The following is a 27,981-nucleotide window of genomic DNA, read 5'->3' as shown; positions in this document are numbered from 1 at the left end:
TAAGTGTAGAACTACATACTTGTCTTTCTAAATAATTTGATTACAGGACCATTTATTTTTTAATTGCAAGTATAGGGAATGTTAATGGAAGAAACTTCACTTTCCTTAAATGGAAGCAGAAGGATGAACTTTATTTTAGATATAAAAAACAAACAAACAAACAAACAAAATAAATAAATAAATAAAAATAAGTCAATTTTTAAATATTCTGCTCTCTACTAGTTATCTTTCAGTAACTTCTTTTGGGAATCAGTTTTATAAGAAATTCGCTTTCCAGGGCTGGACTCACTCCCTGGAAATGTTCAGAGCTCGCTTCTCGAAGAGGAAAAAGTACTCTCTGGCTCAGAGCGCAGCTCTCATCCGGGGAAGAAACCCGAGACCAGCAGCAGACCCTCTGTCAAGGTCCAGCAGACTCTCGACACTGATAGCACTTTGGAGGATCTTTCTGGGAGGTAAAGTGATGTATGTTTTATACTGTGATTCATTTTAGTTAAAGCTACAATGTCATCGATGTTCAAAGAATCCATTTAGTAAATTCCTGTATTTTATGAGTAGATGCTGTGGGTGTGTTCATAGCTCCAGTCTTCATCTATGTTTTCGAGTAGGACCATCTCTCATCCACACTATTAACAACCCTTCCTTCAGAAATTCTGTGCCTCTGGCACAACCCTCCTTTCTATTCTGAATGGCATTGCCATGGCTGTTTTCGTGGCTCAACCCTCTGGCCGGGCAGCTACTTTCCTTGGGGTACTTTAGCAGCTCACAGTTACCCTGCAGATAAACTCTTAAGAATTTTATTTGAAGTGTTTTCACTAAGCTACCACAAACTATCTCATTTCCTTTGTGCATTTTGCTTCTCAACTGTGTTCTTCTACTCTTTCAACACAACTACTTAGCATTGTGTTTGGTCTCATTGTTTATTTCTTCCTCTGAACTTTTCTCTCCTGCTCAACTTATTAGATTACTCAAGCAGATTATAAAATCTCACTCTTACTCATATATTGTTAAGGAGGTTGCATACTTTGTTGTTGTTGTTTTTCCTTTTGGGCTAAAACAAATAATAAAAGAGTAGTTTCTGTCATTTCTTAATGCTTAATATAAAGTGATATTTTTTTCTCTTTCACATATATATATGTATTTTTTAACAGACTTGATCATACCTTTTACATATGGCTGTAATTTTATTGCTATATAATAATGGATTTCGCCTCATACTACAATAATGATTCACGGTGCACTTGACATTGTAGAGGAAAGAGTTAAGTGGCACTTTAACCCAGAGACTCCTTTCCCATGTTACTGTGGTCAGGGTTTGCCCCATGACAGTTTGCAAACGTGGCGAGGAGTGCTCGGAGTAGTTTACTCGTCGTAAGGGCTTTGTTGAATGAAAAATGCCTGAACCACAGCTTTTCAACGCTGATGTTAATAAAGAAATGTGTGTGTTCTTATGAATTGTTTATCTGGTTCCTGAAGTAGTTTTCCCTTCTCTTACGTTTTTTTTAAACAAATCTTCTAGTGTCTTCTCAGACAAGGGAAGATCTCAGAAAACTCCAACTTCTCCCCTATCTCCAAGTTCCCAGAAATTGTTGCAGTTTGACCTTCCAGGAACTTCATTAGAAAGATCGAAGTCCTCAGTTGCAATGCCTGCAACTCTAACAGGACTTAAGCCTAATGCAGCTTTTCCTGATATGAACATGGCTGCCAGCAGAGCAACTATGGAGATGACTTCAACACCAGGCAAGTCGACCCATGCACTTGTAAATTTAAAAATAAGACTCATTTTTTTAAAAAAATTTCTTTCAGTTGAATCATAAGGAAAAGTTTTTTTTTTATGAGTGATTACTTTCTGGAGTATTAAACAGAAACTGTGCAGGGGAATAAATGTTTAGAAGCAAGAGAGATTCAGTAGTGGTGATTTTCCTCATCTTGCCAGTATTAGCAAAAACATATTGAAAAGCGTATGCCATGGATGTACTAGGTATATATATACCCATGCATGTGCATGCACCACACTGCACCGCACCCCCACCTCCTGCCCCACCACACATACACAAAAGAAGTAACTTAAAATACATTGTATTCATAAGTCACTGTCTTTGCCTTTGGCTTTTAAAATGAGAAATGAATTTTAGAAATCTGAGATACAACTTAATTTCATGTTAACCTCTACATTTGGCAATTGTTATGCCTTCCAGGTTCTCAACGCTTTTCCCCTGCTGGCCTCCAGCATCGCATGGCAGCTGAACTGAGTTACTTGAGTGCCATTGAGGAGTCTGTGCGCCAGCTCTCGGACATAGAAAGGGTCAGAGGCATTTCGCTTGCTCAGCAAGAGAGTGTCTCTCTGGCTCAGATCATAAAGGTATTTGTGGGGTTTGCTGCTTTAGCTCTCTGTGTTTTTTTCTCTTTTCTCTGCTATTTAAAATAGTCTTAATGGTGAGTTAAAAAAAAACATAGTGGGTGGTCACTAATTTTGATAAGTGATAAGTGGTTGATGTCTCTCCTGTTTACTGTCTTTTAGGGTTTAATTGGTTGCTTGAAAAGATTTGTGTTAAGAAATTAGCATGAATCAACAAAAGAAAAAAGCAAACAAAATAGAACCAGAGACATTGAAGTTAAGAACAATCTAACAATAGCCAGAGGGAGGGGGGAGGGGGTAGTGGGGAGAGGAGTTTTCAGGAACTACTATAAAGGACACATGGACAAAACCTAGGGGGAGGGAGGTGGGTTTGGCTGGGCTGGGCTGGGGTGGGGTGGAGGGGTGGAGAGAAAATGCAGACAACTGTAATTGAACAACAATAAAAAAAAGAAATTAGCATTGTTTTAATATAGTCCCTGTGTTGTAACAGTTTATCATCTTAGAATTGATGGTTGATCATGTCTTTACCTCGAAGGCACAGCAGCAACGCCATGAAAGAGACTTGGCCCTATTGAAACTGAAGGCTGAGCAAGAGGCTCTGGAGTGTCAGCGACAGTTAGAAGAAACCCGAAGTAAAGCGTCTCAGGTAACTTACTGTGTAGCAAGCATTAGCTGTTAAAGCTAGATTTGTATCTTTGAAATCACTTTAGTATTTTTTTAATTATGTAGGAGTAAAAAGGAAAAGATGTAACACATGCCACATGAGTTAATTTCATGTCATTTGATTCTTATAGCAGCTCTGTGAAATTAAGTAGTCAGGATTTAGCCCCAATTTAATAAGTGGTACATTAGTAGTTACTTGTCTACAGACACATCAATGCATTAAAAGTGGAGTGAAGGTGAACTCCAGCAGTGATTTTAAGACTCCAAATTTTAAACTTCAGATTTTGAGACATGAGCTTCGGGTAGTAGTCCAGTGGTTTTTTTTTTTTTCATAATGCATTTGCTCCATGAAATAAATGTACAAATTTACAAATTGCGTGATATGACAGGAGTTCTCTTTCACCCTCTTTTGTGTACAGGTCCATGCAGAGTCATTGCAACAGGTGGTTAAATCACAGCGGGATGTAACTGAAGTCCTGCAGGAAGCAACTTGTAAGATAGCTGCTCAGCAAACAGAGGCGGCTCGCCTCACCACAGATGCAGCTCGCCAGATCTGCGAGGTCAGAGCCACTGAGAACTCTTTTCTTTGTAGTTCTTTTTGTAGTGTTTAGTCGATCTGAGTAACTTGGCCTTTTATTTCAGTGTCTTGTACATTTGGATGTGTAGAGGCAGAAAAACAAGATGAAGAACTCTTAAATTTCTGCCCTTGAGTAAGCTTTTTAAAAAAATACTGATTTTGCTGATGAGTAATTTAGAAATAATAACATGCATTCACTTTAAATATAGTTTGAAGACTTTTAAGAAATACGTAGTTGCCTGTATCTATATATTTCTATATCTTATCTATCCATCCCTGTAAACACCACTGCAATCACTAGTTCCAGCACTCTGGAAAGCTCCCTCGTGCCCCTTCGCAGTCGTTCCCCAGCTCTGGTCCCAGGGAGCCACCGATCTGCTTCACACGAAGATGTTTCATTTTTACCCGGAGTGGTGTTACTGCCTCCTGCTGTACCGAGGGTAAAACTAGAAATAGTTTTACTGCCGTCTCTCTAGAGGATATCATAATCGACAGACACAGTTCCAGTTTACTTTAGCAGTTACTCTGTAGGATTGCTTGTGAAATGATTGTTACTAAAAAGTCGTGAACCTATTGTATGTTGGATACTATGGGATTGTGCAAATAAGTGTAAAGTAGGGTCTTTTTTCTCAGGAAAATTTTAGACAGCGTTAACAAAGATTTCAAAAGCACTACAAGTCATCAAGGCACCAGCTGAAAAAATGCAAAATGAGTAATACATGCAGCAAGGGCACTACTGGCTGAGAGTAGGGAAAATGTACTGCGCGTCGTTGCTCAGAAAAGACGCAGATGGGAAGTAGTAATTGAATTGATTCTTGAAGGAAGATTTAACTTTTGGTTTACTATGGCTCGTTACATGACTTGAAGGTTTTCTGTCTAATTTATAGATTTATAGCTGGGTGAAACCTTAGAAATTATGTTGTATATATCTCTTTATTTTTGTAAGGAAGCTGTTGAGACTTAAAAAGTCTAAATGACTTGCTCACAATATTTCACCATTATTGCAAAATTTGCTCGCTCTCAATCCAGCAATCTTTCTAAGACATTCTGTTCTCTCAGTTTTTCATCTACTTTTTTGCCTTGTGTATTTTCATATTTAGATGGCAGAGTTGACTCGAACTCACATCTCAGATGCCATTGCTGCTTCTGGAGCTCCCTTAGCAACACTGTATGACCATCAGCGGCAACATACTCCAGACTTCGTGAAACAACTGAGGACCAGAGCTGAAACAGATAGGTTAATATTCAGTCCTTCATCAAATATGTAATGAATATCTACTGTGTTCCAGGCACTGTTGTGGGTGTCAGGCATATAGTTATGGGCATAGAAGTGAAGGTAGACATTATCAAATAGTCACTTAAGAGAATGAGCCCTGTAAACTGAGGTAGGTGTTCATGGAGTAAAGGAACGTTGTCTCTGAGACATACAACAAAGGAATTTGAAGAGGCTGTTGGGGTCAGGGAAGGTTTTCCTGAGGAAGTGAAATGAAGTTTTGGGGAGATACAGTGGATGAAAAGGAGCTAGTGAGGTAAAGGGGGTGAGGGATAGAGAGGTCAGCACGTGTAAACGTAGGAAGAGGAAAGGAAGGAAGACCAATGGGACTGGAGGCAGAGAGCAGGTGGGGAAATGGTGGGAGACGATGCAGGGGTCAGATGGTGGCAGAGCCTTGCAGACCTTCAGGATTCTGTTTATTCTAGAGCAATGAGAAGTCATCGGAGAGTTTTTTATGTGGGGCTGGGTAATGTGATCATGTTTGTGTGTTTTTTTTACATCACATTTTGACTGTCTCTTAGTTCATAGATTTTAAGTCTCACATTCACATTCATTGATATTTGGGGTGACTTTTGCTTATTTCTCATAATAAAGCAGAAGATATTCTTTAATGTGTTATTTCTATGAATGAATGCCTTCAAATGCCTTGTAAGTTATTCCATAATTCCTGTTCACTCAAGGTTTTATCTCAATATTAATGTTGAGCAGTATTTAAAATCTTTTATTAAGGACTTTAAATGTTTAATGAGTTTCTATTTTCTTTGTAGGAAAAGTCAATCTGTTTTACCCTCTCACAGTAAAGAAGAGACCCCTGACTCAAAGCATCAGAAATATTCTCCTTCATATGACAGTTATTCTGAGTCTTCAAGGTACAAGAATCACGACAGAAGGTGAAAAGAGTTCAATGTAGTCAAGTCTGATAAATAGCTGAGAAATTGCTTTTCTTTCTTTCTTTTTTCTTTTTTTTTTTTTTTTGACTTCTTAATCTCATTTATTTAAATGAAATAATGTCTTCCCTTCAGAGTTCTGGCTTCCCCATTTAATTAGCTGATTTATTAGTTGTTTCATGTAACAATATAGCTGCTATTGCTTAAAAACCTATATAGTGTGAGCACTATATAAGTCTTTTTTAATACTTAGTCTTTCATCCAGGTTACCTTATTGTTAACATTTTACTACATTTGCTTTAGCAAGTAGAACTCTTACAATGTGATAGAGGTCAACACCATCTAATGATGCAGATTTTCAATTGGATTTGGCAATTCGAGTTTAGGTAAAGTTTATAAGAACAGTTCCAGTAGAGTAGTTGCGGGGAAAGCATACTGTAGTAAATCGTGATGTTGATGAAAGGTAAGGAAGTGGAAATACCAAGTTAGAAGCCCCCTTTCCCAGTAGGTTGGTTTAAAATGAAAGGAAATGTGGGTATGCTAGCCTGAGAATAGCGGTTGCTCATTATGACAATTTAAACTTGAAACCTTCCTCTCTCCTACTCATCTTTTCTAAAAGTTACTTCTCAGACTTACGTCATTATTATTTTTATGTTTTACATTACATCTTTCCTCATTTTATATCTTGATCATAAGCCCCATTCCCTTAACCAAATAAGTTTACTTTGAAGTTACGATTCTTATTGTTGCTTTTTTGTTTGTTTCTGTAATATTCATAAACAGAAGTAGTAGTGGTAGCAGCCGTCAAGAAAGTCCTTCAGTTCCATCTTCTAAGGAAAATGAGAAGAAACTTCACAGCGGAAAGATGGAGAGTTCTATTGATGAGCAGGTTCAGACGGCTGCAGATGATTCTCTGCGAAGTGACAGTGTACCATCACTCCCCGATGAGAAAGGTAACTTCCTCTCACACGTATGTGTAATTACTTGCTTTGGGAGGCTTCCAGAACCCTTTGAGATATTCATGATTGAGTTAGTTAATGTAATTAAACACGATCACAATGAAGACGAGGTTATACATCTGGTAGTAATGTGCCCAGGGGAAACCGTTTTAAGGCCACACACTTGCCGGTAACCCTCGCCAGTATTTCATACGATTGTGCGTCATGACCCTAAGGGGGGACAGAACTAAATTTAGGGCAGGGTTCACGCGAATGACAAATACATACTGCACACTGAAAACTAATTTTGTCCTATTAGAGATACATAACGTAAGCGTTCAAAGAACACATTATTAGAACTTTACATTTTTAACAACATAAGAATAGAATTCCTTATAAATGATGACAACATCAGGTATAATAACTGTTAAAATTCGTTACTCAGCCCTTTCTAGATCATAAACAAAAGCTGTATTCCTAGCAAATCATGGACAGCAAATAACATAACAAAGAAAGCAGAATTTGGCGACAAATGACAACTTTAAGACATGAAGTCAGAATATCATTCCATTCTAGAAATTTACTTTTATTTTAAATTTTTTGTTGTTTTAAATTTTTTTTATTAGTTCATTTTTCATTGTATTTTTTCCCCATTACCATTTACCCCCCACCCCCTACCCCGTACTCCCTTCTACCTCACCATACCCTCCTACCCCTTGCAATTACCACACTGTGGTCCATGTCCATGAGTTTTTTTTCTTTTTTTATTTGATCCCTCCACCCACCTTCACCCACCCAGAACTGTCAGCCTGTTCTGTGAATCTGTCTCTTTTTCCTCGTTAGTTCAGTTTGTTCATTAGATTCCACATAGGAGTGAGATCATACGGTACTTGTCTTTCTCTGGCTGGCTTATTTCACTGAGCATAATGTTCTCCGGGTCCATCCATGCTGTCACAAAGGGTAAGATTTTCTTCTTTTTCATGGTAGAGTAAACTTCCATTGTGTAAATGTCCCATGGCTGTTTTATCCACCCATCTACTGATGGCACTGGGCTGCTTCCAGATCTTGACTACTGTAAATAATGCTACAGTGAACGTAGGGGTGCATAACATTCTTTCAAATTAGTGTTTCAAGTTTCTATAGATAAATTCCCTGAAGTGAAATTTGCTGCCTTGTGAGGAAGTTACATTTTTTGAGGTAACTCCATACTGCTTTCCACAGTGGCTGCACCAGTCTGCATTCCCCCCAGCAGTGCAGGAAGGTTCCCTTTCCTCCACATCCTCGCCAGCACTTGTTGTTGGTTGATATGTTGATGACAGCCATTCTGACAGGTGTGAGGTGATATCTCATTGTGCTTTTAATTTGCATCTCTCTGATGATCAGTGACATTGAGCATCTTTTCACATGTCTATTGGCCATCTGTCTGTCCTCTTTGGAGAATTGTCTGTTCAGGTCCTCTGTCCATTTTTTAATTGGATCATTTCAGAGTTTTTTGGTCTTGTATAAATTCTTTATGAATTTTGGATATTAACCCCTTATCAGATGTATTTTTGGGGAATATGTTCTTCCATTCAGTGGGTTGTCTTTTCATTTTGTTGATGGTTTCCTTTGCCATGTAAAAACTTTTTAGTTGCATGTAGTCCCAATTGTTAATGTTTTCTTTTGTTTTCCTTGCCTGAGGAGATATATCAGAAAAAATATTGCTATGAACAGTGTGTCTGAGATTTTACTGCTTATGTTGTCTTCTAGGATTTTTATGCTTTCAAGTCTAATATTTAAGTCTTTAATACATTTTGAATTTATTCTTGTGTGTGGTGTAAGAAGCGTGGTCTAGTTTCATTTCTTTTTGCACATATCTGTCCAGTTTTCCCAACACCATTTATAGAATAAACTTTTTTTAAGTGTGTTTTATTGATTATGCTACTTCAGTTATCCCATTTTTTTCCCCTTTGTCCCCCTCTGCCCTGCACCCCCCACCCACCAGCATTCCCCACCACCCCCTTAGTTCATATCCATGGATTGTATATATAAGTTCTTTGGCTTCTCCATTTCCTATACTATTCTTAGCCTCCCCCTGTCTATTTTGTACCTACCATTTATGCTTCTTATTCCCTGTACCTTTTTCCCCATTCTCCCCCCTTCCCTTCCCCACTGATATCCCTTTATGTGATCTCCATTTCTGTGATTCTGTTCCTATTCTAGTTGTTTTTAGTTTGATTTTGTTTTTGTTTTTTGGGGTTCAGTTGTTGATAGTTGTGAGTATGTTATCATTTTACTGTTCATATTTTTGATCATCTTCTTTTCCTCAGATAAGTCCCTTTAACATTTCACCTGAAAAGAGTTTGGTGATGATGAACTCCTTTAACTTGACCTTATCTGTGAAGCACTTTATCTGCCCTTCCATTCTAAATGATAGCTTTGCTGGATAGAATAATCTTGGATGTAGAATAATCTTGCCTTTCATGATTTCTAATACTTCTTTCTAGCCCTTTCTTGCTGTAAGATTTCTTTAGAGAAATCAGCTGATAGTCTAGTGGGAACTCCTTTGTAGGTAATTGTCTCCTTTTCTCTTGCTGCTTGTAAGATTCTCTCCTTGTATTTAATCGTGGGTAATGTAATTATTTTGTGCCTTGGTGTGTGCCTCCTTGGGTCCAATTTCTTTGGGATTCTGAGCTTCCTGGAAGTCTATTCCCTTTGCCAGACTGGGGAAGTTCTCCTTCATTACTTTTTCAAGTAAGTTTTCAATATCTTGCTCTTCCTCTTCTCTTTCTTGCACGCCTATGATTCATATGTTGGAATGTTTAAAGTTGTCCTAGAGGTTCCTAAGCCTTTCCTTATTTTTTTGAATTCTTGTTTCTTTATTCTGTTCTGGTTGGTTGATTATTTCTTCCTTCTATTCCAAATCGTTGATCTGAGTCCCGGTTTCCTTCCATTCACTGTTGGTTCCCTGTGTATTTTTCTTTATTTCACTTTGCATAGCTTTCAATTCTTCCTCTATTTTGCATCCGTACTCAATCATTTCTGTGAGCATCCTGGTAACCAGTATTTTGAACTGTGCATCTGATAGGTTGGCTATCTCCTTGCTTAGTTCTTTTTCTGGAGTTTTGATCTGTTCTTTCATTGGAGCCATATTTCTTTGTCTCTGCACACCTGTTACACTGTAAGGGGCAGAGGCTTAGGTAGTCACCAGGGTGAGGCAACCCACGTTGTTGTTGTGGTGCTATATGTGGGGGAGGGGTCAGAGAGGGAACAGTGCTGCTTGCTCAGCCCGCTTTCAGTCCCTTTCCCCGCTACCCACAAGCAAATTGAGCCCTTCTGGTGATGATTTCCAGGTCAGTGGGTTTGTGTAAGTTCTAGGACCCTATGGGTCTCTCCAATGGACTCTCCTGTTCACAGTCTGGCTCACTCCCCAGTTGTTTCTCCCAGCTTATCTGCACACAAATGTGGGACCCCTGGTCCTCTAGCTGCCGCCTTGCAGCACATCCTCTCCACCCTGGCTGCCCATCTCCAACCATCCTGCTGGTCTGGATGAATGTTTCTTCTTTAACTCCTTGGTTGTCAGACTTCCATACAGTTCAATTTTCTGGCATTTCTGGTTGTTTTTTGCTTTTAAATTTGTCCTTTCGGTTGTATGAGGAAGCAAAGCGTATCTACCTAATGTCTCCATCTTGGCTGGAAGCCTCTAGAATAAACTATCATTAGCACATTGTAAGTTTTTGCCTCCTCTGTCTAATATTAATTGACTATAAAGGCAGGGGTTTATTTCTGGTCTCTTTATTCTCTCCCATTGACTGTATGTCTGTTTTTTACGTCAGTATCATGCTCTTTTGATTACTATGACCTTATAGTATAGTTTAATATTAGGTAGTATGTTTCCTCCAATTTTGTTCTCCTTTCTCAAGAATGCTATTGCTATTCGGTGCCTTTTGTGGTTCCATATACATTTTTGTAATATTTTTTCTTCTATGAAATGTGCCATTGGTATCTTGATAGGAATTGTGTCAAATCTATAGATTGCTTTGGGTAGTATGGACATTATAATGATGTTAATTCTTCTTATCTATGAACACTGATATGCTTCCACTTACTCATATCTTCTTCAGTTTCTTTCTTCAGTGTCTTACAGTTTTTTGAATCTAGTTCTTTTATATTCTTGGTTAAATTTATTCCAAGGTATTTTATTCTTTTAAAGCAATTGTGAATGGGATTGTTTTCTTAATATCCCTTTCTCATAGTTCATTGTTGATGTATAAAAATGCAGCTGTCTTCTGGGTATTAATTTTGTATCCTAAATTCATTTATCGGTTCTTGTAGTTTCCTGGTGGAATCTTTAGCATTCATGATATAGTATCATGTCATCTGCAAATAATGACAATTTTATTTCTTCCTTTCTGGTTCGGATGCCTTTTATTTCTTCTTCTTGTCTGATTGCTGTAGCTAGGACTTCCAGTACTATGTTGAATATCAGTGGTAAAAGTAAACATGCCTTTCTTATTCCTAGTCTTAATGGGAACACTTGTAGTTTTTGCCCATTGAGTGTGATGCTGGTGGTGGGTTTTTCATACATGGCCTTTCTTATATTGATGTATGTTCTATTTTTACTTTGAGAGTTTTTTTTTTATCATAAATGGGTTCTGGATTTTATCTAATGCTTTTTCTGCATTTATTGATTATTGATGTGATCATGTGGTTTTTACCCCTCATTTTGTTTATGTGGTGGGTCACGTTCATTGATTTGTGAATGTTGTACCAACCTTGCATCCCCAGAATAAGTCCCACTTGATCATGGTGTAGGACCTTTTGATGTATTGCTGTACTTAGCTTGCTAATATTTTGTTGAGGATTTTAGCCACTGAGTTCATCAGGAATATTGGCCTATAATTTTCTTTCTTTGTAGTATCTTTTTCTGGTCTTAGAATTAGGATAATGCTGGCCTTGTAAAATGAACTTGAGAGTCTTCCCTGCTCTTGAATTTTTTGGAATATTTTGAGGAGAGGTGTTAATTCTTCTTGGAATGTTTGATAAAATTCACCTGTGAAGGCGTCCAGTCCAGGGCTTTTGTTTGTTAGGAGTTTTTTGATTACTGCTTCAATTTCACTAGTTGTAATCTGTCTATTCAGATTCTCTAATTCTTATTGATTTACTTTTGGAAGATTATATGTTTCTAGGAACTTACTTATTTTGTCCAGGTTGTCCAGTTTATTGGCATAGAGTTGTTCATAATATTGTCTTACAATCCTTTGTATTTTTTTGGTGCCAGTTGTTACTGTTCCTCTTTCATCTCTGATTTTATTTATTTGGGTCCTTTCTCATTTTCTCTTCATGATTCTGGTTAAAGGTTTGTCAATCTCGTTTACCTTATCAAAGAATCAGCTCTTGGATTCATTGATTTTTGTGTTTTTTTAGACTCTACCTCATTTATTTCTGCTTTGATCTTTATTTTCTTTCTTCTGCTCACTTTGGTCTTTGTTTGTTGTTCTTTTTCTAGCTGAGCTTTTTCTTGTTTCTTCAGATAGGCCTGTAATGCTATGAATTTCCCTCTGAGTACTGCTTTCCCTGTATCCCACAGATTTTGGGTTGTTGTGTTCTCATTTTCATTTGTTTGAAAGTATTTCTTCCTTGATCTCATCATTAACTCATTTCATTATTTAAAAACATGTTATTTAACTTCCATGTCTTTGTGTATTTTGCAGTTTTCTTCTTGTGATTGCTTTCTGGTTTCATAGCATTATGGTCAGAGAAGATGCTTGATATGATTTAAATGTTCTTAAATTTACTGAGACTTATTTTGTATTCTAACACAAAAAATGTTCCATGTGTACTTGAAAAGAATGTATATTTTGCTGCTTTGGGGTGAAACGCTCTGAAAATGCCAGTGAAATCTGCTTGGTCTATTGTGTCGTTTTAAGGCCGCCATCTCCTTGTTGATTTTCTGTCTGGAATCTGTCCATTGAAGTCAGTGGGGTGTTAAAATCCCTGATTATGAGTGTTTCTGTCGATCTCTCCCTTTAGATTCATCAGGATTTGCTTCACATACTTAGGTGCTCCTATGTTGAGTGCATAATAAATGTTTACTAGGTTTATATTCTCTTTTTGGATTGTTCCCTTTTTCATTATGTAGTATCCTTTATCGCTTCCTATAGCCTTGGTTTTAAAGTCTAGTTTGTCTATAAAAGTATTGCTACCCCAGCTTTTTTTTTCTTTTCATTTGCATGAAATATCTTTTTCCATCCATCTGTCTGTGTTTACTCTGTGTATCTTTCATTCTGAGGTGGGTCTCTCAAAGACAGCATATGTATATGGGTCTTGTCATTTTATCCATTCTTCTACCCTATGCCTTTTTATTGGAGCATTTAAGCCATTTACATTTAAAGTAATTATTGATACGTGTGTATTTATTGCTATTTGATTCTTTTAACTATGTTCTTCTGTGTTTTTTTTTTCTTTTTCCTCTCCTTTTTCCTTTTCTTCTTTGTCCTTCTTTTTATTCTTCTACCAAGCCCTTTAACATTTGTTGAAATACTGGTTTAGTGGTAACAAACTCCATTAGCTTTTTCTTGTCTGGTGAACTCTATTTCTCCTTCAATTTTAAAGGCTAGCCTTCCTGGGTAAAAGTAGCCTTGATTGTAGGTCCTTGCTTTTTATCACTTTGAATATTTTATGCCACTCCCTTTTGGCCTGAAGTGTGTCTGTTGAGAAATCAGATGACAGTCTCATGGGAGATCCCTTGTAGTTAACTAACTGCTATTTTCTTGTGACTTTCAAGATGCTCTCCTTGTCTTTAGGCTTTGCTGTTTTAATCATGATATGTCTTGATGTGGGCCTCTTTGGGTCCATCTTGGTTCGGACTCTGCGCTTCCTGGACTTGTGTGTTTGTTTCCTTTACCAAGTCAGGGAAGTTTTTGATCATTATATCTTCAAATAGATTCTCAATCCCTTGATCTCCCTTTTGACCCTCTGGTATCCCTATAACGAGGATTATATTATGCTTCATGATGTCCCAAAGGTACATCATGAAGCTATCCTTAAACTATCCTCATTTTTAAATTTTTTTCTTTTTGCTGCTCTGTTTGGGTGGGTTTTTTTCTTACCTTATCTGGTACCTTGAGTCTCACCCATACCTAATTAGATGATGCTTATGTGAGACTTTGGATGTATAGTTGATGCTGGAATGGGTTAAGTCTTTTAGGGCTCTTGGGAGGGGGTGAATGTATTTTGCATGCAAAGAGGAGTGAATTTTGGGGAGCCATAAGATGGAATATTATAGACTGAATTGTGTCTCCTCAAAGTTCCTATGTTGAAGAAAGGACTCTTAAAACTCGGTAGCAAGAAAATCAACAGCCCAGTGAATGTTTGTGGAAGAGGTGTCCCAGGATGGAATGCAGCCTGTGACAAATGAATCTGTGTTACAAATACATGACATAACCACACTGGAGGGGTGGCGGGAAAAGGAACTGACTTAAGTCATGCTGGAGAGTGATATTTTGTAGTGGAAATTATAAGCCTAACTACAAACATAACAGTATACACACACTTCCCCCCGCCTCACAGGGGTACAGGCTGACAGTACTTTACATATATTTTGGGGTTGAACAAATATGTATGTAAACAGTTGTTGGATGGTGGGATACAGATTTCTCAGTGTTGAAGAGGGAAGTCATAGATACACAAGAAAGGAAGAGTAGAATGAACTGTGGCACTGAATTAGTTAGAAACATCATTATGAATCTACATTTGGATGGATGGATACAGGAAAGAGTCTGTGTGTAGTGGGGGTGTGTACCTGGGTTATTATACATGCATATGGTACATCGCTCTACCCATTGATCGAATGAAGAAATAAGAAAACCCCAGTAGTGACAAGGACAACCAGTAGCTGATTGTGGTTTCTAAATATTCTCCAATAAAAGAAACTATAGCTCTTTAGGGAAATGACTGATTTTAGGACTGGACGGGGAAAATACAAAATGAGCTTGGAACATCCTGTAGTATCAGAAACTATGGATGTTCAGTAACCAAAAGGACTGTTGGGGAGTGGCATCTGAAAGGCACGCAGGAGCCAACTTAAAAGAGCTGTTGTGTTTTTAATTAAGCATGGAATCAATGTTATAAAAATTTTTTAAATTGCATTTCTGTGATTGCTAATAATGTTAAACTTTTGTTTTTTTTACTTTGTATATTTATATTTGCTTTGTGAAGCATCTGATCATGGTCATTTCTCATTTTTCTATAGGGGTATTAGTTTTCTAACTGGTTTGTAAGAGCTGTTTGAAGTACACTGCACTTTTACTTTATTTCTTGTACTAATATTTTTAGATATTTTAGAGTTTCTTCCTTGTTTGTAAGTGATTTGAATTTTATTTCCTGCTTACTGCTAGTGATTAGTTATGTGAATTGTTATCTTGTCCCATAAAGAGGCAGTGAGCCCTGCGAATTGAGCACCTACTGAAAACTGTCACAGTGATGACATCTGCTCCGCATTCTTTTAGATTCAGCTTCCATTGCAACAGAGTATTCCCTGAAATTTGATGAATCCATGACTGAAGATGAAATAGAAGAAAAGTCATTTCGCTCTTTACTCCCTTCTGAGAGCCATCGCAGATTTAACATGGAGAAGAAAAGAGGCCATCAGGACGACTCTGATGAAGAGACCTCCCCAGAAAAGATGACGCTGTCTTCTACCAAGGTGGGTGCCAGTTTACCTGGACAGGTGCTTCATGAGTAGTTGTGTGTTTTCTCAAAGTTGTGAGGATAACTTTGTGCTTGAATTCAGCTGTCAATTACCAAAACGATTGTCTTAAATTATCAACTTTATATTTTACTTTTGCTATAAAATCTGGCTTTGCCTTCCTTATAAAGTAGAATACAAACTTACTCCTTAATGCCTTTGAGGATCTGAGCCAAAGTTATCTCTAGCTTTTTTACTTACTTCACTCTTTAAAAACTTTATTCTATTTAAAAATTTGTATTAATATCATTCTTAGTAAATGCTAAGCTTTTTGGATAACAGGGACAAATTCTTACCCTGTTTTATGTGTCTGGGACACTATCAGCCTTACAGTAGTTTGTTCAAATTTTAATGACTGAATAAATTAGCAGATGAATGTTATTCTCTCTCATGTGCCTTTTTCGAAGAATGTTTTATACATGATTGGCAACATTTTTAATTTATTTAATTGATATAATTTTATTGATATAATTTTTTATAAGTGCATACCTCTTTTTCCTTTTTTTTTGCATACCTCTTTTAATGAAGTTAATTATATTCCAAAAGCTTTAGATGATGATCAACTCAAAGTAAACTCTCTACTATAGGAGCTGAGCATGCCATTCTCAGGAGGACAAGATAGCTTTTCTAAGTTTACTATGGAGATGGTTCGGCAGTATATGAAAGAAGAGGAAATGAGGGCGGCTCACCAGTCCTCGCTCCTGCGGCTCCGTGAGAAAGCCTTGAAGGAGAAAACTAAGGCTGAGCTAGCCTGGCTGGAACACCAGAAAAAGTGAGTTCTCTCGTGAACAAAGTTTTTGCTGTTTAATTTCTCCTTCCATTAAAAGGACATACTTTATTTTTAAAGATGCTTTTGTTTCCTTATTTAATTTAATTTGATCAACCCAGTTTCAGAAACTAATGGGCCTCCATCCTTGAATCATTTGCTTTCAAGACCTCCTATTCATACAACATTTTCTTTGCATTTCTCTTTTATCACTTAACTGACTCTTACATTATTTTATACTTAATTCCCTTATTTTATTGTAAATTTCTCAAAGCGGTTTTCTCTTTAAAGGACACAGTCTAGGGTTTACCTGAATTACACAGGCAGTAAAATAATTGTTGGGACGGGAATTCCTGCATGCAGCGACTCTTCTCCCCATTTGTTCCCATTTGGAAAAGTTTAGTTGGCTTAGAGACTTTAGCTGTCGGAATTGTTGACATTAGAATAGAAATGTAATCTAATCTTTGTTTCAATGGGAAATATTTGCAGACATCTACGAGACAAAGGAGAAGATGATAAAATGCCCCCGCTTCGGAAGAAACAGCGTGGTTTGCTCTTAAGGTTGCAGCAAGAAAAGGTATGTTAGGAAAAATACACCTTTAAGAGAATTTATCATACTGGCAAGTTAGATTGTGGAATCTATTGTTTTGCCTAATCTCTTTTTCTTATTATTTCCTTAAGTGAAATTTAATTCATATTTACTACTAGGTATGCCTATACTAATATAATTACAGGAGTTGCTTGGTAGTCTACCATGTTTCTCCTAAATTAGGATTGCATGTCACTGCTCTCTTAATACAATGTACAGTCAAACCTTCTGCCTTCACTTAGTATGTAAAATAAAAGTCCTTCGAAATGCATATTTTAAAAAATTAAGGTATTTGTAAGAGTCTATTTAGATTAAATTTCTAGTCACTGTTTTCCCAAATAGATTTCTAAGACATATTAGTTACAAATTGACAAATATTTTGGCTTGGTGAACTCAGAAAGACAGACCTGGGATTTGAATCCTGGAGAGGCAGCATGATGTAGTGGTTAAACATTCAGCTCCACCCCGGCAGGTGTGGCTGAGTGGGGTTGCTGGTTGGATTCCCAGTCAGGCCACATGCCTGGGTGCAAGCCAGGTCCCTGGTTGGGGGCCTGTGAGAAGCAACCAGTATCTCACACAACAATGCTTCTCTCCCTCTCTGTCTCCCTCCTTTTCCCTCTCTCTAAAAACAAATAAATAAAATCTTTTAAAAAATAATATAAAAACTTTGTTATTTCAAAAATTTAAATAACTTTTTACAATGTTACAGTAGTTTTCTGTTTGTAAAGTAGAATAAAAACTAGATTTACAGATATTTTCTCTCTCTGAGGTTGTTTTCACTTCAGTAGTGTGCTTTGAAGCACAGTATTTCATTTTAATGAGTTTAATATTTTATTGCATGCCTGCTGATAACACATTTTTTAAAATTAGATTTTATTAGGTGTCATTATTTTGTTTTAAAGATTTACTTATTTATTCATTTTTAGAGGCGGGGGGAGAAACAGGGAGAGAAACACTGATTGGTTGCCTTCTTGTCCATGCCCTGACCAGGACTCAACCTACAACCCAGGCACCTGCCCTGACAGCAAATTGAACAGACGACTGTTTGCTTTGCAGGACAGCGCCCAACCTGCTGAGCCACACCATCAGGGCACGTTTAGTTTTTGTTAGTCTGAAAATGTATTTGTTTTGTCTTAATTTTTGAAGGATGTTTTTACTGGGTATAGAATCATTTTCTTTCAGCATTTTTAATGATGTCATTTTCCATTGTCTACTGGTTCCCATTGTTTTTATGGAGAAGTCAGCTTTAATATTGTTCTTCCAAAGGCTGCTTTTAAGATTTTTTTTTAAAACATGTCTTTGATTTTTTTAGTAGTTTTGCTATATGATGTGTCTGGGTGTCTTTTGTATTCATACTATTCGGGGTTGCTTTTGTATTCATACTATTCGGGGTTGCTGAGCCTCTTGAATCTGTTGTTTGTGGTATTTCATCAGTTCTTGAAAATTATCTTTTCATGAGTAGCTTCTGCGCTGTTCTCTCTCTCCTTCCTTCAGAGGCTCAAAGTATACATTTGTTAGGCCTTTTGACCATTTACCACATCTCTCTTCTACTCTGTTTTGTTTTTGTGTTATTCTTTGAAACGATTTTTACAAAAACTTTTGTGCTTCAATTTGGAGAGTTGTTTTGCCTGGTCTTTGAATTCATTAGTTAAATGTTACACACTGTCATGTGGGCTGTTAAATCCATTTAATTTGATTTTGTTCAGTTCTGTAATATCCATTTTGTTCTTTTTATATAGATTTTAAATCTTTGTTGAAATTCTCTACATTTAAAAAAATTTTTTTAAAGATTTTATTTATTTATTGTTTAGAGAGGGGAAGGGAAGGAGAAAGAGAGGGAAACAACATTGCCTCTTGCATGCCCCCTACTGGGGATTTGGCCCGCAACCCAGACATATGCCCTGACTGGGAATTGAACCAGTGACCTTTGGATTCGCAGAAAGTGACCCTACAGAAATAAAAGCGCAGTGGTTGAATGGTTGCAGCACTCAACCATTGAGCCACACCAGCCAGGGTGAAATTCTCTACATTTTCATCTATTTTTCTATATTCTTTTGAACACATTCCTAATCATTTTAATTATTTTGTCTGCTAACACTAATTTTTGGACATCTCTCTGTCTGCTGCTATTGTTTGCTTTTATTTTTTTATCATATTATCCTTTTTACATGCCTAGTAATTTTTGACTGCTTGCTGGACACTGTGTGTAAGTAACTGCGAGGCTCCAGGAGATGTTACCTTCCCCCAGAGAAGATCTGTTTTTGCTCTGCCATGCAGTTCGAGTGCTCAGCTGTTCACTCGAATCCTTTCAAGGGCTGATGAGCTGGGTTTTAGCGTTGGGTTGCAGCATTGGTAAACCTCAGTCTACTTATGTTTTGCATTGACCCTAACTAAGGTGTGACCCGCCAGGGATTTCAGCTGAAAGCCAGGCAAACATTTTTACCAGCCCAAAGAACTGTGAAGATTGCCGCTCTGCTGTTGAGAAGTTTCTGGTTTAACTTGTTAGCTTTCTGTCTGTGTTGCTACAGAAGTAGCAAATACATTTGAGGGGGCAACTGAATTTGAAGCCCCTTAAGTCTCCAGTTTTGTCACTTCAGTTCTGTGTAGTTGCAGGGAGTGGTAACTGCTATAACCACTTTACGAGCAGTTGGACTGTATCTAGTTAAGTTCAGGACACGACTCAACAGTTCTTTGCCTTGGTATACATTCTAGAGAGGCTTTCACATACGCACAGGGGAAAGTGGAAACACCTTAATTTCTTCATTAAGAGAATAGATTAAACAAAAGCATATTCCTGCGAGAAAGTATAATGCTGCAGAAAATAAACACAGGAGGTATCAGCAGTGACCAACAGAGATTTCTGAAATGAAGGTAATGTTCTGTTACCTGTGCTATCCGATACAGTAGCTACTAGCCACGTGTGGTTTTGAGTACTTAACTTAAAATGTGATGAGTACAACTGAGAAACTGAAATTTTAATTTCATTTAATCTTTTAAATAGTGTAGCAGTAGCTCTCCATCCATTAAAAGCATTATATTTATTTTTACAAACAAGCAAGATGCAAAAGAATATTTATAACATGATACCATTCTTGATAATTAAAAACATCCCCAATGAGTAATACATGTTCTGTGGGACCGCTCACGCACCAGAAGTACACAAACACGTGTAGGAGTGATGTACGTGTACTCCTGGGGAGTAAGTGGGAGAAGGGAGCGAGTGGAGCTTAGTTTCATATGTAATGGCTTATGTTTGAAGAAGAGAGATTTGAAACAAATAGAGCAAACTGTTCTATCCCACTGGTAGGAATTTGAGTGATTATTTTTTCTGCATATTATGTTTGTAGTACTTTAGAATGTTTTTAAAGTAAATGTGAAAAAAAATACTCTTTGATACCCCTGGAAAGTTACCCTACAGAAATAAAAGCACCAGAGTGTGAGGATATATATGTACTAAGAAGTTTATTACAGCTGATGAATCAATAAGAATTATTTTAACTGGTAGTGATATGGCTAAATGGTCACATTATCTTTGTACAAGCGTAGGAAAAAAAGAATATGTTTTCCTATGTCTTACTCTTTTTTTTTTTTTTTGGTGAAATGCACATAATAGGAAATAACCATTTTAAAGTGAATAATTCACTTAATACCATTCACCATTTTAAAGTGAACATTTTCTTTATACATCCAATGGCCTAATTTTAAGAGAAGCAAATTTTCCCCCCCCTTGAAAAAGTCTCTTCTTCTGGGCTGAGATTGGGTGAATTTATACATTAATTGGTTCAGAAACTCAGGCCTAAGCTAGTAGCAGTTTTCAAAAGGTCTCTAAAGCCTTTCATGTTTATAATGATAATGGGATATGGATTTTCCCTTTTTGTGTGTTGACATTTTTCACTAAATGGTGCAGAAGCAGTGGTGGGTAACACTGCTGCCGCCTTAGCACAAATCAGGGCAGTGGGACCGAATCGTACAAGTAGTCAGAATATTTTTTACTGCCACACACTTAGAGCTGAAAAAAAAAAGCTAGTTTCACTGAAAAATGTCCTTCAAAAGAATATTTATATTCTGGTTAAGAAAAAAAAATATTAATTTTATTGAGTGCTTGAGTACTTGTTTTTTGTCATATTCTGCGTGATAGAAATGGAAAGCCCACAATTAAGCACTTTTGCTAGAAGCCAAAGTACAGTGATTATTAACCAAAGGAGAATAATTTGTACAGTTGTTTGAACTGCAAGCAGAACTCGCCTTAGTTTTTCATGGAATTCCATTAGACTTGAAAGAATTATTCAGATACAAAATTCAAACTTTCCAGCAAAAGTCAGAATTTTGAAAAATTTCTATCTACCACCCAAGTCAATACTAATGAACTTTTGAGATCAGTGATGATATTAGTGAATGTAATTTTCGATCTACTATAATATGTCAGTATGGGAAGACCTGCATAACTCATTGAACTATCATTTTCCGAATGACCATGTTGATACTTTAAAAAAATCAATCCAGATAATAGAGATTTACAAAACTCTACATAATATTCTTTTCACTAAGTTTTTTTGTTTTGGAAAATAATTTTCATAGAAACACATATAATGCTATTGTATATTCATGAGAGAATGAGAATGAAAAAGGGCAAATAATGTCTTAGTATTATGAAGATGATTTGACCTTAAGAGACCCTAAAAGGATCTTGAGCGCCCCCCAAGGAGTCCCATGGACCAGACTTTGAGAACTGCTGCTCCACAGAAACTAATGTGTGTGTCCAAGGAGGCAAAAAAAGTGCAAGGACGATCATTGTAGCGTTGTTTACAATAGTAGACAGCAACCTTATCCAACCATAGGGTAATAGATAAATGAAATATATATACCTCCAATATAATTTTATACAGCATATAGGTGTAAATCAACACGGGGCAATGTCAGAAGCAATGTCTAGTCCTGGCTGGTGTGACTCGGTTGGAACATCATCTTGTAAACTAAAAGGTTGTAGGTTCAATTCCCAGGCAGGGCACATACCTAGGTTGTGGTTTTGATCCCAGTTGGGGTGTGTAGGGGAGGCAACCAACTGATGTTTCTCTCTCTCTTCCTCTCTCTCCTCCCCTCCTTCCTCTCTCTTTAAAAAAAAAAAAGCAGTGGAAAATGTCCTCTGGTGAGGATTAAAAAAACAAGAAGCAATGTCTAATAAATAAAGCAGGATTGAAAATATGTATGTAAGATATTATTTATAAAATTTAAAAACAACCAAACCAAACAATATATGTTTTTTCAGGTAAGTACAAATATTTATAGAAGAGTTTAAAAAGAACGCACTGGAAGCGTACGTTCCATGAGAGTGGTTACTGCTAGGGAGGTGGGGTAGGGACTGCAGGCTGCTTTTATCTGTAATGTTTAATATTAAACACTAGGAGAAGATATGACAAACTATTAAAAATTGTTAATTTGGAATTTTGGAAATGAGATGTTTATTGTGAACTATTCTGCATTTTTCAGCTAGTTTCAAAAAACTCAAACATTATTTCAAGAAATTATAACATTGTTAATGACTTTATTATGTTTAATTTTATTGACAAGAAAACATTTATGAAAAAATGTTAAATTTCAACAACTATTAACAGTGTAGGGTATCATATTTTGCCCACTTAATTAGCAATAGAGAACCTAATAATATCCTGTGTGGAAAGAGTTTGGTACAGTGTAGTCTTGAATATTTTTGGTGACATTTTAAGTGGAGACAGTTCTGTTTAGAAAGCAATTTTTAAAACTATTTTAAGGGCCATAGAAATGATTCATTGTCTGTGACTTATTTGTCCTTTTTTTGGGGGGGAGGGAATCTCTCCTAAATAACTAATGCTTAGTATGAAACAATTATAGACATTAAAGATTTTTGATGATGGTAAAAAATTATAAGGGGTTTAAGAGATTAGCAATAGAATAAAGGTTACGTTAATGAGTTTACTTGATATACAATAAGAAATAAGTGTGTAGAACAGGTAGCACTGTGGAAAAATGTGAAGGGTATATTATGTTTACAAAGAGCATATGAAATATCAGTCTGTTGTAATTACAGTTATTTAAGGGATTATGTTAAATTACTTTAGATGAATAGAGTTATGTGACTTGTTTTTCCTTTTTCGATACTTACAAAGTTTTCCATGTTATTACCTTTATTTTGAAATACTGTATATGTTTATTTTTGTTATATGTGATGATTGGATTTTCTTTTTAAAATAATTACTTTGGACTTTTTTTCTTCCAAATCTCACTACCTTTCCTAACTCTTTAAACCTTAGGCAGAAATTAAACGTCTTCAAGAAGCCAATAAGGCAGCTCGGAAGGAAAGACAACTGATTCTTAAGCAGCAGGAGGAGATAGAAAGGATCCGACAGACCACCATAAAACTTCAAGAGAAGTTAAAATCTGCAGGGGAGAATAAATTGGTAAATTACATGAAATTCTTATTTCTTTGTTTTCTGCCTCATGCTGCTTGCTAATACCTAACCCTGCATTATTTTCTAATATGATGGGTATGTTCATGCTAGCCCATCACTGTGTGATACAGTGATGAACTAGGATACATTTTTATGTATGTGCCTTTATGTATAGTGACAGTATTTTTTTACCATGGAATATTCAAATTTTGAAAGGGACACATAGCATATATATTAGCTTAAAAATGGTTTCCATTATGAACTCATTTGGGACAAAGAACCTTTGTTCTTCCTTAACAATCTAAATATATTCCTCAGAATTAATGAGGGAGACTATTTTTGCTCTTTATATGATACTTATTTCAGCTGTCCAACATTAATATAATGATACATGATTCAAAGGAGATACTCAGACAAAAACAAAATTTGGGTCTATTCTGAGACACTGTAAAGGGTCAATATAGCTAGTGTTGGAGAACCCAACCTATACTGCGGTATAGTTAAATTACTCTAATGTTCTCTGCTTTGATTTTTAAAATACAGTTTAAACTTTGAAACAGTCTTAAATTTATACAAAATTTCTACCACGGTATAAAGAACTCTGTTGTGAGTTGAAAGTATGTTGCAAAGAGTTAACACTGATACGTTACTACCATGTAATTTGCAGACCTCAGTCAAGTTTCTCCAGTTGTCATAGTAATGTTCTTTTTATCAAAACATGAGCTCAAAATCACATATTGCATGTAGTTTTCAGGTCTGTTTAGTTCTTTCAGGCCTTCATTCTGGAAGAGTTCTTTGACTCTCATGACCTTGACACTTTGGAAGATTACATGCCAGTTATTTTGTAGAATGTTTTCCAACTTGGGTTTGTCTAGTTTTCCTCATAAGTAGATCAGGTTGTGCATCTTTGGCAGGAATATCACATAAGTGTTCTTAATACTGTGGCCTGATTTTGATTTAAACCAGTAATGATGATGTTGCCTTAAGGCGTCAGGAAGGGAAATGGGAAGGAGCAGGGATCTACTTTGTTTATATTGTTCACAAAGTAAAAAGTGATGCCTTGGCTGGGTAGCTCAGTTGGTTGGAGCATCATCCCAGTATGCCAAGGTTGTAGGTTTGATTCCTGGTCAGGGTACATACAAGAATCAACCAATGAATCGGTAAGTAAATGAACCAGAAAGGTCAGTCTCTCTTTCTTTCTCTCTCTCTCTCTCTCTCTCTCTCTCTCTCTCTCTCTCTCTCTCTCTCTCTCTTCCTCTCTTCCTCTCTCTCTAAAGTCAATTTTAAGAAGCAAACTAACTTTGCCCTGGCTGGATGGCTCAGTTGGTTGAAGTTTCATCCCATATACCAAAAGGTTATGGGTTCAATCCCTGGTTGGGGTGCATTCAGGAGGCAACTGATTGATGCTTCTTTCTCTGTCTCTCTCCCTTCCTCCTCTAAAATCAATAAGCATATCCGCAGGTGAGGATATTTTTAAAAATCATGATTTTTTTTCTAACCTGTCTTCCTGAAAAGTTGAAAGAATAAATGACTACTTTATTTATGATGAACTTTTTGTTCATCAGAAATAATGTATTGATTAAACCAATGGCTCCTAAATATTCTTTTATTATAAACTTTTTAACTTGAGAAAATACTGTTTTCTGTAAGAAATATTTATAGAAAAAAGATCCATTCATCAGTGTGATTAAAATAAGTATGTGTTCCCTGCATTTTTTGTGACTGCTCATGTATATTTTATATAGTTATAATGTGTGTAATTTTATATTCCTTTTTGAGTAGTTTAATTTTTAAAAATTAAGACATTTAGATATTAGATTACTAGTAGTAGAAGTTTCTTGATTTTTTTAATGTCTTAAAAGTTATTACACTTTGATTATATATAAATCTGTGTAAAATATACATGACATAAAATTTTTATTTTAGCCAGTTTTAATGTGATAAAAATTTTGTTAAGTAATACCTAAATGTTGGCTATTTTATAAATATTGTTTTAAAGATAAACTTAATTTTGAAATGACATTGTTTATGATCACTTTGGAATCTTAAACTCCAGTAAAATTGTAAAACTCTATCGCCCTTTGTTTGTAGGACTCTCACAGTGACGATGGCACAAAGGAAAATAAGGCAATTAGTCCCCGTCCAACTGACTTGGAGACCCGCAGCCCTTCCCCCATTTCCATCTCCAGCAGCGAGACTAGCAGCATTATGCAGAAACTGAAGAAGATGAGAAGCCGCATGGATGAAAAGTAATTCATCTTTATAAATTTCTTGTGTTTACATTGAAAGTAATAACAACAAATATTTTTAATGTACTTCATTAGATTAAATTGATAGAATATTTTATGGTTTCAGTAGCATTTTAACAGAATTAGTAAGTCTGTCTAGAAGTCAATTAACTGTAGATCTGATTAATAAAACAAATATTCTTGTTTTTCATACAGCCGGGTTTCTCATTTTAAAAATCAAAGTAGTATTTGCACATATACCCATGACAATGTTTTCTTCTTTCTTTCACTGAAAGTTATGATAAGTGTGAAATTTGTACCTTCTCTGAAATCTGAGGACAGGTCTACTGACTTGGGGAGCGACTGATTAATGGTGTGTCCTGGGGTCATCTCGTCCTGTGGCCGTCCGACAGGTGGCAGGCTTGTTCACATAGAAGAGTGAGACTTGACCTTGTGAGTAGGTGTGGATTGCTCAGTTGAGGCCACAGAGACCGAAATGCTGGGGTGTTGAATGATTTGACACTCTACTATTCTTTTAAAACATTTCTAAGTATAAGTTTTTAAAGGTTCTTTTAAAGAAAGCTATACCTACTTAAATGTAGCTCACTTGCATGTCAGCTTTGACCATATAAAAGGACATTTATGTGAAAGTTTACTCTTTTAGGTGTACATTTAATGACATGTACTGCCAATTGCTGTTTGTAGACCCCGTCTTTGACTGTCTAATCCCACCTCCTTTAAATGTGGAAGAGACCCATTGCGGATTTTTGTCGACTGCCATTTTATTTTCAGTTCCCAATTTGAACCACAGATGGAACTTAAGTTTTATCTAGATATCTTGGTGATGTGTACCACATATTACCAAATTTAATAGTGTTCTGTATTCATAAATATGCTCTATATTCAAAATAATATTCTATATTCATTAGATCAATCTATGATTTAATTAGCTTCTGAATAGCCAAGCAGTTGTAAGTCAAATCTTAGTGAATGTTTACTGTAGGTGCAGTTTTCATGTTGGGAATGCATTGTTTAATTGAGATTGCATTTCAGTACTTTAATATTGGCATTTCCTAACTTAAGTATACCTAAGTTGATTATAAAAATAATTTTTAAAAAATAAGCACAAATTTTAAAAATAAGTATAAGGGGGTGAAACCAAATATTCACCAACGTGTAAATACTCCTTTTGGATGATTTCCATGGGATAGACTGATTAAGGCTTCTTCAGATAGGAATTTATTGAAATTTAAACTAGAGGTGCTTTCTTTCTTTCCTAATAAAATTTTCCCATAGTCTGTTTAGACATGCTGTATTGCTCCAAGGATCTTTGAATTCAGAATAATCTCATAAATTTTCATAACTGATGGACACTTTGCATCTGTCTCCAAATGTCTTTGAATGATAAGTGTTGGAGGAACAACAGCTAATGGAGTAGTGTCTTCATTGATCCCTTATTGTCTATATCAGTGAGATCTTCATGCTGGTCTCTATGAATAATAGCCTAAGTTTAACCACGTGTAGAAGAAACTGCTAATCCTTGTTTATCTGTGAGATTAGTCTCAGGTGCTTATTTCAGATTTGGTTAAACCTCAACAAATTCAAGGTTGAATTTATTTATTCTGTTAATTATTTTCTCAGAATTCAAAATATTAAACACCTTAAGTTTTTGTAGTATTGTTCTCCCTTTCTTTGTCAACTCCTGCAGTAAACTTCTGAGAAGTTTGTAAGAGAGAATAGGCCTTGAAGCATTCAGACCTTTGTGGGTAGGGATTGGGTGAGGGCAGCAGTGGCCAAGAAATTAGCATTAAGGTTGGGATGATGGTGCTGAAATTGGAAGATTAACATGAGTATTTTCCAGAATTACCAGTGCATTGAAAAATATTACAGTTATGCAATATTTTTTGATCTCAAAACAGAGTAATGTGAAAACTAGTTTTTAAATACCATTCAAATCATCAAAAGCATCTTTAGAATTAGATCTTCCACAGCTCAATAAATAGTGAGTGAATTTTGCTACAGTAGATACCCAGTAATTACAAAATCATTTGAGCCTTTGCTGACACTATTATTTGTTCTGGGGGATATGAAGAAGAATCAAACATGAATCTTGTCTCAAAGAGTTGATAGTCTAGGTGGAAAAAAAACAAGTATCAGGTTTCTTTTTTTTTTTTTTAGGTTTCTTTAGAGAAGTATATATAAGTCAGTTGCTAAGGAATTTCATAGAGGGAAGAAATTTATAATGAAAAGAGTATAAAGCAAATTTTCATGGATGAGTGTTCAGAATTAAACATACTTTAGAACTAGAAAGTACTTTATAGCATAAGAAGAAAAAATAAAATAACAACATTATTTTTTAGTTTGATCATTGTGGATCAAGGCAGCATGGAAAAATGAAGCCTATGGTCACAAAACTTCTGTAACATTCCCTTTAAATATTTTGAATATTTAAAAATATTCCCAGTTAGGAATAAATGAAATTATTTGGTTTAATCAAAAAGTTAAGCATTTCTGGCTGGGGTGGCTCAGTGGATTGAGTGCTGGCCTGTGA

The 27,981-nt window shown here is 36.1% G+C and overlaps 1 protein-coding gene across 1 annotated transcript in view; it reads left to right on the top strand.

Annotated features, from left to right (window-relative positions):
- The window catches only part of CEP350 (centrosomal protein 350), a 111,350-nt gene that overhangs the window by 50,139 nt on the left and 33,230 nt on the right, over window positions 1-27,981 (top strand). Inside the window, exons 15-27 of the mRNA XM_053915551.1 lie at window positions 278-452; window positions 1,517-1,737; window positions 2,196-2,359; window positions 2,892-3,002; window positions 3,439-3,579; window positions 4,697-4,833; window positions 5,637-5,759; window positions 6,540-6,709; window positions 15,184-15,380; window positions 16,010-16,194; window positions 16,678-16,765; window positions 23,065-23,211; window positions 25,294-25,451. Of these exons, the coding sequence (XP_053771526.1) occupies window positions 278-452; window positions 1,517-1,737; window positions 2,196-2,359; window positions 2,892-3,002; window positions 3,439-3,579; window positions 4,697-4,833; window positions 5,637-5,759; window positions 6,540-6,709; window positions 15,184-15,380; window positions 16,010-16,194; window positions 16,678-16,765; window positions 23,065-23,211; window positions 25,294-25,451 (2,017 nt within the window). The remainder of the gene's footprint in view (window positions 1-277; window positions 453-1,516; window positions 1,738-2,195; window positions 2,360-2,891; window positions 3,003-3,438; window positions 3,580-4,696; window positions 4,834-5,636; window positions 5,760-6,539; window positions 6,710-15,183; window positions 15,381-16,009; window positions 16,195-16,677; window positions 16,766-23,064; window positions 23,212-25,293; window positions 25,452-27,981) is intronic.

This window comes from Desmodus rotundus, chromosome 12, assembly GCF_022682495.2.
Source record: "Desmodus rotundus isolate HL8 chromosome 12, HLdesRot8A.1, whole genome shotgun sequence".
Classification (NCBI taxonomy): Eukaryota; Metazoa; Chordata; class Mammalia; order Chiroptera; family Phyllostomidae; genus Desmodus; species Desmodus rotundus.
Note: the sequence above shows the minus strand (reverse complement) of the source record. Positions and strands in the feature narration are given on the sequence as shown.